General features: G+C 41.4%; 1 protein-coding gene across 2 annotated transcripts in view; it reads left to right on the top strand.

Moving 5' to 3' along the window:
* The window catches only part of LOC125459054 (UDP-N-acetylglucosamine--peptide N-acetylglucosaminyltransferase 110 kDa subunit), an 81,686-nt gene that overhangs the window by 23,375 nt on the left and 45,709 nt on the right, over nucleotides 1–12,602 (top strand). For both annotated transcript variants that reach the window (XM_048544978.2, XM_048544979.2), the window contains exons 5-6: nucleotides 2,673–2,789; nucleotides 8,009–8,088. In XM_048544978.2, the coding sequence (XP_048400935.1) occupies nucleotides 2,673–2,789; nucleotides 8,009–8,088 (197 nt within the window). The remainder of the gene's footprint in view (nucleotides 1–2,672; nucleotides 2,790–8,008; nucleotides 8,089–12,602) is intronic.

The following is a 12,602-nucleotide window of genomic DNA, read 5'->3' as shown; positions in this document are numbered from 1 at the left end:
ATACAAATACACCCTTTTGGAGAGTTAAAAGCCACCTTATGCAAAGCCACAGAGGGGCAATGAATGGGAGGAGAGGGGGACCTCATCCAGAGTCCCTCAACCTGACATTCTGAGTCCCGCGCGCTTGCAAAGTGGAGTGTCTGCGCAGCGTAGCTGTCCATTTGACTTTGTGTATGTGTGCTTATGGGGTAGAGTGAGAGGGCAGGGTGGATGGGTGGCTGTGGGGAGGTGTGGTGACAGTGATCAATGGGGTAAATAGTGCCTCAGCCCACAGGCCGTTGAATGGAGAGCTAACTTTCAGTGCATTCCACTGCGGCTTCAATCTGTATAAAGTGAGACGGCGCTTGCTCCTCGATGCTGACTTCTTTATTTCAGCGGTGGAAGGCGATAGTTAGATGTTTCGTTCGATGAAGTATAAAATGAGATTTCATTTAAAGCTCTGATCGGTACGTTTAAAAGACAAAACCAGCAGATATTTAGTGTGGCTAGTTTGTAAATACAACTTTCTTGAGATATGGAGGCCCTTTCTTCCTTGAATTTGAGGCTGTCTGGTATGTTAAGGAGATTGGAGAATAACAATCCTCACTCCATCCCATCCTCTCCCGCACCTCCCTTGCCCACCCCTTGCCACCAGACTCGTGCCTGTGTGTGTTTTCAATTTGGATAGGCAAAATTTAAACCCCTCTAAATAGATAGGTGAAACAAAAGTTTTAAGTCTACAGAATCTTTTTTCCTATTCGGTGATACAATGCTTTTTTAGCAGACCACCACCTTTTTAGTTTGTTTCTTAAAGCTGGTACCCCAAACATGCCATTGTCAGGCGCAGTTGTACATTTGAGCACTTTGAATGCATGAATTGATGCTAAACACATTAACTGCTTTGGAAAATAAGCGTGAAATTGTCTGTATTTTTTTTCTTTCAGAAGATTGCATTTTAGAACAAATCCAGGAATATGTTGTTGGACTCTTTACTAACTATTTTGTCTTTCTTATTTGTCTTTTTCGTTTTCATGATTGATATTATACATAGAAGGTTTCAGGCGGGTGAAAGCTCTCCCCTGTAGGTGCCTCGCTGACCGGAGGTCGAGGCCAGGATCTAGGGGTGACACCGTCTGCTCTTCCCATCATCGACTACCCTGAAAATGAGATGAAATAATGGTAACGGGTTTGTAGCACTGCCACAAACAATTTGCCTCCATGCCTGAGTTCTTCTGTCTCGTGGCTTCCAAAAAAAGTGTCTAAATAAATAAGTATTCTTATTTACTTCTTAAAAATGGGAAAAATAACTGTAATTTGGAAGAAAAATTGTTCAACTTGATGCGTGTTTTTAAAGTAGCCACTGTCTTAGAAAAAATTATTTATAAATTTTAAAATTGGCAATAGCTCTACAAAGTACCAGTAAAGCTTCTAACTACTGATTTTGTTAATTTCTTTCCTCTTTGTTTGGTTTGCAGCATTCTGCTCTACTGATAATGCGCTGTGAGCCTGCAGTAACGCATAGGCTGCGCGGCGATGCGCCTGCGAGCGCTAGCGTTATTCAGTGGATAGCTGGCTGAGCATCTACCTTAGATAGTTCTGAGTAAAGTGTCCAGGTTGTCACTGGTGCCTGTTAATTCTGACTGGCGTCAAAAGAATAATATCTGCAGCATGGCCTTGTACAGCTGCTCTGTCGTAACACTTTTAATTTTCTAGTTCTTCTGTGAATTCTAACTATCTTTAATCTTTTTGATTGAACTAGTGATTTTTAGTTTTGATATTTGGCTTTAATAGTGATATATTTATTCTTGGGTACAGTGAAATTGGCAATGTGTAATCAATTCACAGCCTGGACAATTGATCACCTGTATCTCTAGTGATTTCTTTGCTGTGCCTGAGGTACAAAGTGCTGCGGACTACCAGTGGTAACTTTTTCAGCTGGCTATTTACTTTGCAGTTTTGCATCTGCGCATGCGTGCGCTGTGCTGCGATTTCTTTTTTCCTTCTTTTTAAAAATTTTTTTTCCCCCAAATCTGCGCCTGCGAACTGCTGGTGACGCCGCTGCAACATGTTGCAGAGCCGTGTGTGGCGCATTGGCAATAGCGCTTTGCGTTACAGGGACCTTTATCTTCATCCAGCACTGTCATTTGAGGTTGTGCACTTTGCTCTTTCACAAATTTTCGTAGCTAGTGAAACATCCATTGTTATAAGAACATCTGAAGGCAATTGATAATATGTAATCTGAGCCATTCAATGCCCTTTGTAAACTCAGTTACCCTTCTGTACAATTATTGCTGGTCATATTGCTAATAAAATCTGTAGCAGAAGAGGACATGATATCTGATAAAACAGCTGCAGAAACTCTTTGGATAAGTTAACAGGTTCTGCAGCAAACAATGCAGAAATGTTATCATGTTCTAAGTAGTCTGATTATGGTGAAGGTTGAAAAAAGAGATCTGTATTATTGCACGAATTCATAACTGAAAAATGACTAGCTGCATGTGGGTCAAGGTTTTTGCGCATGCTCTCATGGGGCCAGCGAGCGAATTCAGCGCTAGCCTTTGCTGCAGGTTCACTTTTGCCTGGTGTGAGAAGGAGCACTAATAAAGTTTTCTTTTGCTTCCTTTCAATCTGTGTGACAAATCTCCCATCCCTTCTTCCTGGTTCCCTCTCTTGTTTCAATTAAACTAATTAAGGCTTGTTACCTGAAAGCGATTGAGACTCAGCCAAACTTCGCTGTTGCCTGGAGTAACCTTGGATGTGTGTTCAATGCCCAAGGAGAGATTTGGCTGGCTATTCACCACTTTGAAAAGGCAAGTGATCAACACTTTCGACACCACACTTACATATTCCCTCTCAACAAAAATGAGATGTTGTAACTTCAGTTTTGATCGCATAAACACAATAAGTGTTTATTTAATAGCATGATCTGATCACCTGAGTATTTGATTTTTGCCATTTAGCTTTCTGTGGAAATCTGTGCTTTCTGTCTCAATATCCAGCTGTCTTGAGTGTTTAGATTTCCTGAATTTCCAGAAGACCATCCTGGATATGTTTTGCCTGTCTAAATACATCCTTGAGTCAAGCTTTAAGTTCTTAATTAAGAATGAAAAACAGACCAATATTATTTTTGACCTACATTCACTTTCACTTTTTTAATTTGCGATTCATTTAGATAGGCTACCTGTTTGCTGTGACTGTATATCTTGTGTAAGGCTGACCATCCCTCGGATACTTTCATTGGGGAATTATCCGGTCTCTGTTCAGCCGTCAAGTTATTGTGGTGAGGTTCTTGAATTACACCATGCTATTCATTTGGCCCTGTATCTTGGAGGAATTTTTTTGTTTTTAATGAGGTTACAGGTCATGAGTTTCAGAATTTGGAAACATGAGTAAACGCACAACTTTTTCTGTGCAATGGTGGTGTAATTTCTGGTATATGATTTCCATCTTTATAACAACAGTAAATTGACAGTTTTTCTTGCACCAATCCTCTAATGTCAGTAGGTTTTTTAAAGAATTGCTTTCTTGTTCCAGAGTAGCAAGTTTGACATTTTAACATTGAAAGTTTCTGATGTAAAATCTGATACTGCTAGAACCGGTTGCCAGTTCTCCTCAATTTCATTTGGTATCTCGATATATTGAAAACTATTCATAAGCATTCTAAAATTTAAGAAAAAATGACTTCTTTCGGTAAGGAATTATAAAAGTTGCGGTGGTTACAGCTCAGGATATCAGTTGGTGAAAGTGATATTCAAGTTTATTTTATAATCTGTCTTCTATTTTGTAAAAGAATGGAACTTTGCAGTCAAATGCCTTGCAAGCTTAATTACATCCCACAGTGCTACCAAGTGTCTTTTGATATGCACTGAACTTCGTTGACCCTGCATAATCCAGCTTGCTAAATGTCTGAGAGCTGGGGCCAAGATTGGAGAGCTGTGTCATAGACTGACAATGTTGGCAGAGTATGATTCCATGAGTAAACTAGTGTCCCAGGTACCCCAGTTACTGTCCTTTTGGTAGGTACTATCCCATCAGTCAAATGGGCCCAGCACAGGTCAATACGGAGTTGGGAGAGGGTTGCTCACACCGTGTGATCACCACCCCCAGTTCTCAGCTGATGAATCAGTACTCCTCCATGTTGAACGCCACTTGGAGGAAACAGTGAGGGTGGAAGAGATGAGAATATGTTCTGGGTGTGGGATGTCAGTATTTATCGCTAAGAGTGGCTTGGCAGCACTATTACTGACTGAGGTGGTTGAATCCTGAAGCACACAATGCTAGACCGGGTCTGAGATAAGTGGTGAGGGAACCAACAAGCCGGAAAACATACTTGGTCCGTTAGCTACAGAGGCGTTTGTCTACAATAGTGTTGTTGCAGGCACCACCACTGATTCCTTGTGGTGACAAAGACTTAGCTTCACACTGAAGGTATACTGCATTGAGTGTTGTATAGCATTTCTCGGTTGGTTGTTAAGTAGACTAGATTTTATCCATAATTTAGCAACTCCAAGCCCACAGCATCTACTTGGAGGCCATCGGCAGTAGAAGAATTTTACTTCAACACAGTCTACAACCACAAGGTCCACTTCACTGCCAGTACCATCGAAGGTGCAGTAGAGTGTACTTGGAGCAGCACCAGGCATGCCTAAAGTTGACCTGGCAGAGCTGCAAAATCAAACATCCTGTGTGCCTGTCAGCATAAGCGGCAAATTATGGAGCATAAGTGATATCCATCAGATTAGATCCAAGTACGACAGACCTGCCACACCTAGTAGTCAATTGTGATAGGCAGTTAACACCTTTATTGGCGGAGGAGGCTCCACAGATATCCCCATAATCAATGATGTGGAGTCCCAACATATCCGTGCAAATGGGAAGGCTGAAGCAGTTCAGCAATCAATAATATTGATGATTGGTGCACCAGAACCGACTGCATGTCTAGCCAAGCTGTTCCAGCACGGCTGTAATATTTCCATTTATCTAACAATGTACTAAATTGTCCAGTAGACTAAATTGTCCAGTAGACTAAATTGTCCAGTAGACTAAATTGTCCAGTAGACTAAATTGTCCAGTAGACTAAATTGTCCAGTAGACTATAAAAGCAGGACAAATCTAATGCTAAGATAATAAAATGTGAGGCTGGATGAACACAGCAGGCCAAGCAGCATCTCAGGAGCACAAATGCTGCTTGGCCTGCTGTGTTCATCCAGCCTCACATTTTATTATCTTGGAATTCTCCAGCATCTGCAGTTCCCATTATCTCTCTTCCCCCAAATCTAACGCTTCCTGTTACCAATCCATCGGTCTACTCTTGATCATTGATAAATTAATGGAGCAGACTTTCAATTACTCTACCAAGCAAGACTGACTTAACAATAACCTGACCGACTATTAGTTTGGGTTCTGCCAAGATCTTGCTGTTCTTGACCTTCATTACAGACTTTTTGTTCAAACTTCGACAAAAGACCTGAGCTGCGTAACTGAGGAGAATGACTGCCCATTGATCTGCTATGGCACCAAGTTGCCCCTGCAAAACTTGATTGAATAGGAATAGAGTGGAAAGTTCTCTTCCGCTTGGAGTTGCACCCAGCTCAAAGGAAGGTGGATGAGATTGTTACAGGATAGTTATTGCAGCTCCATCCCTGCGTGAGTTCCTCAGGTCCTAGGCCCATTGTCTTCAGCTCCATCGTCAGTGATCTTGGCTCCATCATGTGGTCAGAATTGGGGATGCTCGTTGATTATAAATCAATGTTCAGTACCATTCCTGATTCAGATTCAGAAGCTGTCAATGTCCAAATGCAGAAAGAGCTGGACAAAATATCAAATATCAAAGCTTGGGCTGAGGATTGGCAAGTAAAATTCATGCTACATAAGTATCAGGCAGCAACCATCCCCACAAGGGAATCTAACCTTTCTCATTGAATGAGATTACCATCACTGAATGCCCCCTGGGGCATACCATTGACCAAAAGATACTGAACTTGTGACTGATATTGTGCCTGGAAAAGCAGATAAGAAGCTAGGAATTCTGCAGTGAGTAACTTACTATCTGACTCCCCATGCTTAGTTACCATCTGCAGGCACAATTCAGGAGTGCGAGGGAATACTTCCCATTAGGGGCAGCGCGGTGGCTCAGTGTTAGCACTGCTGCCTCACAGCGCCAAGGACCTGGGTTCGATTCCACCCTTGGGTAACTGTCTGTGTGAAGTTTGCATGTTCTACCCGTGTCTACGTGGATTTCCTCTGGTTGCTCCAGTTTCCTCCCACAATCCAAAGATGTGCAGGCTAGGTGGATTGGCTATGCTAAATTGCCCATTGTGTAAGGGGTGTATAGATTAAGTGAGGTTGGGTCTGGGAGGGATGCTGTGAGGGTTGGTGTGGACTTGTTGGGCCAAAGGGCCTGTTTCCACACACTAGGGATCTATGAATCAACCATCCCAATTGATCACTTGTCTAGATGACTGCAGCTCTGATAGCACATGAAGCTTGTGGGGTTTTTTTTCAGCATGCAGGCCTAAAGAACCAGTTTGATTAGCACCACTTCCACTCCCTTCACCACCAGTAATCAGCAATCTTGCACCAACTACAAGATCCACTGTTCAATTGCCCCCATGACCGCATCGTCTTAAATCCATGATTAAGTTCAGTACATCTGGTAATGTGTGAATAAGCAGCAATAACGCTGTGTGAAGCTGGAGGAACACAGAAGGCCAGGCGAATGTAGTGGTAGCACGTGATGGGGAGTTTTAAGTTAGCCTGCTAGTTTTCTTACCTGATTTGTGGCTATGGTGAATGCATTGGTGTTAATTTGTCATCTGATAGCTGGCTATTCAGGCTTCAGTTGTCCTGCATTCAGCAGATGGCAAATGGGACCATTGATTGCTACCATGTGTTGCCTACTCAACCTGAAGTCAAGGTTCGCATCCTTTTCGGTACATCCTTATTTGACTTAGTTCCTTATCTCTATCTTTCTCTAAAACTTTCTGGCCACTCGTGGGTTTCTGCGTTGCACATGGTGGCAAAGACTTCGGGCATCTCGCTGCTTTTTTTTTTGTAATTATTTCTTGTACCTCGTGTCTGGCTCCTTTTCAAACAAAAATCTCTTCAGTTTGTATTTTAACTGTTCTGATCTCCTTGTTTCCAGATCAGTGTCTGTGTTGTTTGTTCATGCCTGTGAATGACCTTTTTTAATATTAAAAAAGATTTTTTTTTAGAACACTTCCTTTGCTCTTCCCTTCCCCATTGTTACTACCACTGAAATTGATTGTAAATTCTATGTTTTTACCTAAACAAAGTAACACAGTATAGAGATAGTAGGAACTGCAGAAGCTGGAGAATCTGAGCTAACAAGGTGTAGAGCAGGATGAACACAGTAGCTCAAGCAGCATCAGAGGAGCAGGAAAGCTGATGTTTCGGGCCTAGACCCTCCTTCAGAACTGGTATAGATCAGGGAATGTGAGGTTCAACATAATTCTAAAGTGATGCTTATGATCATAATGAATTATAATTGCTATTAAAAGTGGCAGCCATTGCAGCAGTCCAGCTCAGACGCAATTAGCGCTATCGCAAAGGATGTTGACTATAATATCGGGTAACCAAGTAGGGTTTGGTGTGTCTTGTCTGAATGGAAGGTAATTACATGAACCATGCCTTTGAGTTGTTTGAAGTAGCTTTGCTGATATGTCCAATAAATATCACAGATGATTTAGTTTACTAATTATTGTGAAATTACTGAGATTGCCATGATTTAATTTCTGTTGTAAAACTTGAGCATCAAAGCCTGTGGTTAAACTCGAGGCGGGATTGTTTACACAAACTTTTTACATAAGCTGAAATTCCATTATTGAACAATGTATTGTCAGTCTTGTAAAGGTTCTGATGTCCTGTCTTAATCCACTGTATATTTAAATTCTTCAGTTTTTCATAAGTTAGTCTTGGCTTTATAAAATATTCAAATATTTTTTAAGATAAGTTGGAGAGCATCAACTTTATCGATTGAATTTTATGATGGTTTATAATTGAATTTTAGGCTGTTACCTTGGATCCTAATTTCTTGGATGCTTACATCAACTTGGGAAATGTGCTGAAGGAGGCTCGCATTTTTGACAGGTGAGCAAAGAAGTGTTAAGAATCTAAATCTTTTAACCTTCTGTGTGTGGTAGTCTAACAATATAAATTGTTTAGTGCATATTTCTTAAAGTAACGTAAAAGTTACCATGGTCCTCGTGTAGTTGACTGGTGAGTTTAATCTGAGGACCATCATGCCTTGGGTGAGATTTGAAAGGTGTTACCCTTTTTGGTAACCTCAGCCAGTGTGCAGGAATTGAAACAGCACTGGCATGACTCAGCATTGCAATCCTACTGGCCAGCCAACCTGAGCTAACCAGAGTCCCTACAAAGTTTACTTTGTGATTATTGAGCTTTGATTGTTAAAGTTGTGTTTTCTGTTTTCCATCTTTTTGTCCATTTTGAGTATATTATTAGCATTGCCTCAATATTGAATGCCATCGAGGATTTGCATTTTTGGATCAGTGGAACCTCGTCTGGGTTAGAGGTAACCTGTATAAGGAAGATGGGTTGCACCTGAATTGGAAATGGACCAAAATCCTGATGGGTAAATTAGATCGTACTACTCGGGGTGGGGGGGAGGCTTTAAATTGTGACAAAAGAGATAAGTCGGAGGCTGGTACATTTGAGGAAAGGAGCAAATCAAGTAATCAAGGTAGGCCGGAGAAGGCAAAGAACGAGGTAAGACTGCTAAACGAAACTGCGTTCATTTCATACAAGAGGCCTGATAGATAAGGCAGATAAACTTGCAGCATGGTTGGGACTGGGCTATCTTAGCTATTGTCAGGCATGGCTCAAGGAAAGATTGGACTGGCGGCTTAACGTATAGATGCAAGAGGAAGGATAGATGGGGTGACAAGTTGGCTGGGGTTTTTGGGGGGGGGGGTGTCGGTGGGGAGAGTGTAGTTTTTGGTTAGGGCTAACATTATGGCTGTACTTGGGCAGAATGTTCCTGAGAGTACATTTCGGTGAAATTATTTCGGTGGAGTTAAGAAGTAAAGGATGATCACCTTTTTATTGAGATTGTACTATAGGTCTCTCCTCCTCTGCTGCCACCGCCTCCCACCACCACCACCACCCCAAAGAAAAGCGGTTAGCAGGAAACTGAGAAGCAAATTTGGGAGGAAACCTCAGATATCTAAGAATAACAGGGTTCAATGCTAGGGAGTTTTAACTTTCCAAACATGGACTGGGACTGCTGTGGTGTACAGGGCTCAAACAGGGAAGAATTTTAAGTGTACAAGAAAACTTTCATATTTGGTATGTGCAACTGGAGAACGTGTAAAACTTAACCTACTCTTGGGGAAATAAGGCGGGGAAAGTGAGAGGTGTCAGTGGGGGGGCCACCTTGAGGCCAGTGATCATAATTCTATTAGTTTGAAAGTAGTTATGGGAAAGGGTGGAACTGATCAAAAAGTTCAAGTTCTAAATTAACAACACCAATTTTGATGGTATTAGGTAAGAACTTGCAGAAATTGGAAGAGACTATTCGCATGTACAGGGACAATTGGAAAATGGGCAGACTTCAGAAATGAGGTGGCGAACATTCAGAGGCAGGAGGCACATGTCATGTAAAGACAGCTGGGATTGAGTGAATTCCTCGGAGTAAAAAGACAGTAGCAACATGTTCAAGAGAAATCAGGAAGGTAAAAAGGTGACATGAGACAGCTTTGCCAAATAGGGTGAAGGAGAATCTGAAAAGATTCCACAGACACAAGTTGTGAAATCTAAGTTGAGGCCTAATGATAGTGCTGTGACAAAGGGGTTTAGTTACAAATAGTGCAATAGGGTGGCTCTGGCTAGCACTGCTGCTTCGCAGCACCAGGGACCTGGGTTCAATTTCACCCTTGGGTGACTGTGTGAAGTTTACATATTCTCCCTGTGCCTCTGTGGGTTTTCTCCAGGTGCTCTGTTTTACTCCCACAGTCCACAGATGTGTAGGTTAGGTAGATTGGCCATGCTAAATTGTCTCATGGGTGATTTAGCCATAGGAAATTCAGGGTTACATGCTGGGTCTGGGTGAGATACTCTTTAGAGGGTTGGTGTGGACTTGCTGGGACAAATGGCTTGTTTCCACACTGTAGGAATTATATCATTCTATGAAATGATTGAAGGTGTGGAATGAATAAGCAAAAAACGTCAGGCTAAAGGAAGGAAGAATTTGGCCGAATGTGAGAAACGCACAAGTTTTTATACATAGGGCCTACGCGTACGTTTCTTAAAATAAAATGTCATACTGTTTGGTAGAAAATCACAGGAAATGTACACCTCAGATGTGAATTCAGTAGCCAGATTAAACTACTAATTTGAAAGAAACAAAAAAATTCTGCTCAGTCAGAAGAAAAGCTGAATCGAGGCACGTTGATTTGTCTCTCAGCTTGCATTTCTGTTGCTTAAAACAAAGTTTAAGACAGTTGAAGCATGCAGTTTTTTGACCTAGATATTTTTTAAGAATTTATTACAAACAATAGAATATAAAATTATATTGCCCACCTTTTCAATTCAAATGTGAGAGGTGTGGTTCACATTTTGTCTTTGAGTCTTCGTGGGCTTAGTAATGGGAGGTCGAGAATCATGTGGAAACAGGATTTTGTTTTGAGGTTTTATAGCCTCCTAAATTGAGGAGACCGATTTGTTGTTTAGTACATTTAAGAAGGTAGGAAAAAATTGTTACATTGCAAGGGGCCACAGCAAGAGACAAGTACAGAAGTAAGTTGGGCAGTTAGTGCAAATGGGCTGGATGCACAGCAATATACGAAAATAGGCTGAAAGACTGACGTGTTCTTGTTGGGCTCTCATGCTATTCTGTCTTTGGCTTGCCAGTGTAATTTTCCAGCCCATGATATCTATAGTCTTCAGAACCCTAATGATTGATTGCGCTTCCCTAACCCTTTGGAATAGTAAATTGCAAAGATTCACCACCTTAAGGCTTTAAGTTCTTCCTTCTCTGCCTTAAACAGCCTGCCTTTTTCCTGCAGTTATTCCCCTAGATTCTCGAGTCATTGACCAAGGGAAACATCCTAACCTGTCATACATTTACCCGTATCAATTTTGTAAGTTTCAACAAGACTATCCATTCATTCTTCAAAACTTGGGGAGTACATATTAAGTTTTCTTAACTTGCCCTCCTCTTGCAGTTCCACTATCCCAGGGTTTAATCTGCTGAATTCCCTCTTTGGTGCATATATCCTTCCTTACATAAGGATACCAGAACTGTATAATGTGTCTGATTAGGTCTCCGTAGAAGAAGCAGCCCTTCACCTATTGAGTATGCCATTCAGTGCGATTGTGGCTGACAATACTCAGCTCTACTTTGCTATGTTTTCTTCATAACATTTGATTTCCTTATTGATTTAAAAGTCTGTCTCTGCTTTGAATACATGCCATCTAGTCCTAGACTTTCCTACAGGAGAAACAACCTATGTGCATCTACCCTGTGAAATTCTCTAAGAATGAGTGTCACAATAAGGTTACTTCTTGTTCTACTAAATTCTGAGTGGACAACCCCAACCTCCTTGACCTCACTAGGAAGCAGCTTTGTGAACATTCTCTGAGTTGCCTCGAACGCTAGAATATCTTCCCTTCAATAAGAGGGCCAAAAGTGTTTCCAATATTCGGTTTGTGGTCTGACTAGTGTCTTGATGAGTTTTAGCAACACTTTTTTTTGCTTAGACAATTCTCTTGGAAGTAGATGCCACCATTTCATTTGCCTTCCCTATTACCTGCTGAGCTTGGATGCCAGCTTTTTGATATTCGTGGATGAGAGCTCCCAAATCCCTTTTGTTCCATCGCTTTTGCAGACTTTCTCCATTTAAATAATATTTGCATTTTCTATTCTTGCCAAAGTGCATAATCTCACATTAAATTCCATTTGCCACAGTTTTGCCCAGTCATTTAATCATTTTCTATCCTCTAATCCTTATCCAGGCTGTCTCGAAGCTAGCTTGCTTTCTCCCAGCTTATGTTCGCACCTACTCTGGTGTCATCAGCAAATTTGGAAACGTTGATTCTTTGTCCCATGTTCAGATCAGTGGTATTGATTGTGTGGACATAGCAATAATCCTTGCAATATGTCACTAGTAACAGCCCTTCCATCCTGAGCATGATCTGTTTATTCCTGCTCTCTGCTTTGCTTTGGTTTGTTCACCAGTTTTGTGCCCAATATGGTATTCCTCCTAATCCCATTTGTTCTGATTCTATATACTAATCTGTTTCAGACCTTGTGAAAATCCACATATGTCGCGTCCACTGGCTGGTTGTCTGTGTAACAAGTAGTATCCTTGTGGTGGGTGGGTGGGAACACTCAACTTTGAAAGTTGATCTTATTATTGTCACAATAGTTAAAGATAGACAATAGACAATAAAGTACAATGAAAAGCCTTGTTTTACATGCAGTACATGTGGATCAAACTGACAAGAGATTGTAGGCTGATTGAACAGAGCTAGGAATCAAGTTACAGCTGCAAAGAATGTGATCTCAGGTAGAACATGGAACAGTACAGCACAGAACAGGCCCTTTATCCCACGATGTTGTGCCGTAGTAGTGATAGTTTGAT

Source organism: Stegostoma tigrinum, chromosome 15 (genome assembly GCF_030684315.1).
Source record: "Stegostoma tigrinum isolate sSteTig4 chromosome 15, sSteTig4.hap1, whole genome shotgun sequence".
Lineage (NCBI taxonomy): Eukaryota > Metazoa > Chordata > Chondrichthyes > Orectolobiformes > Stegostomatidae > Stegostoma > Stegostoma tigrinum.
Note: the sequence above shows the minus strand (reverse complement) of the source record. Positions and strands in the feature narration are given on the sequence as shown.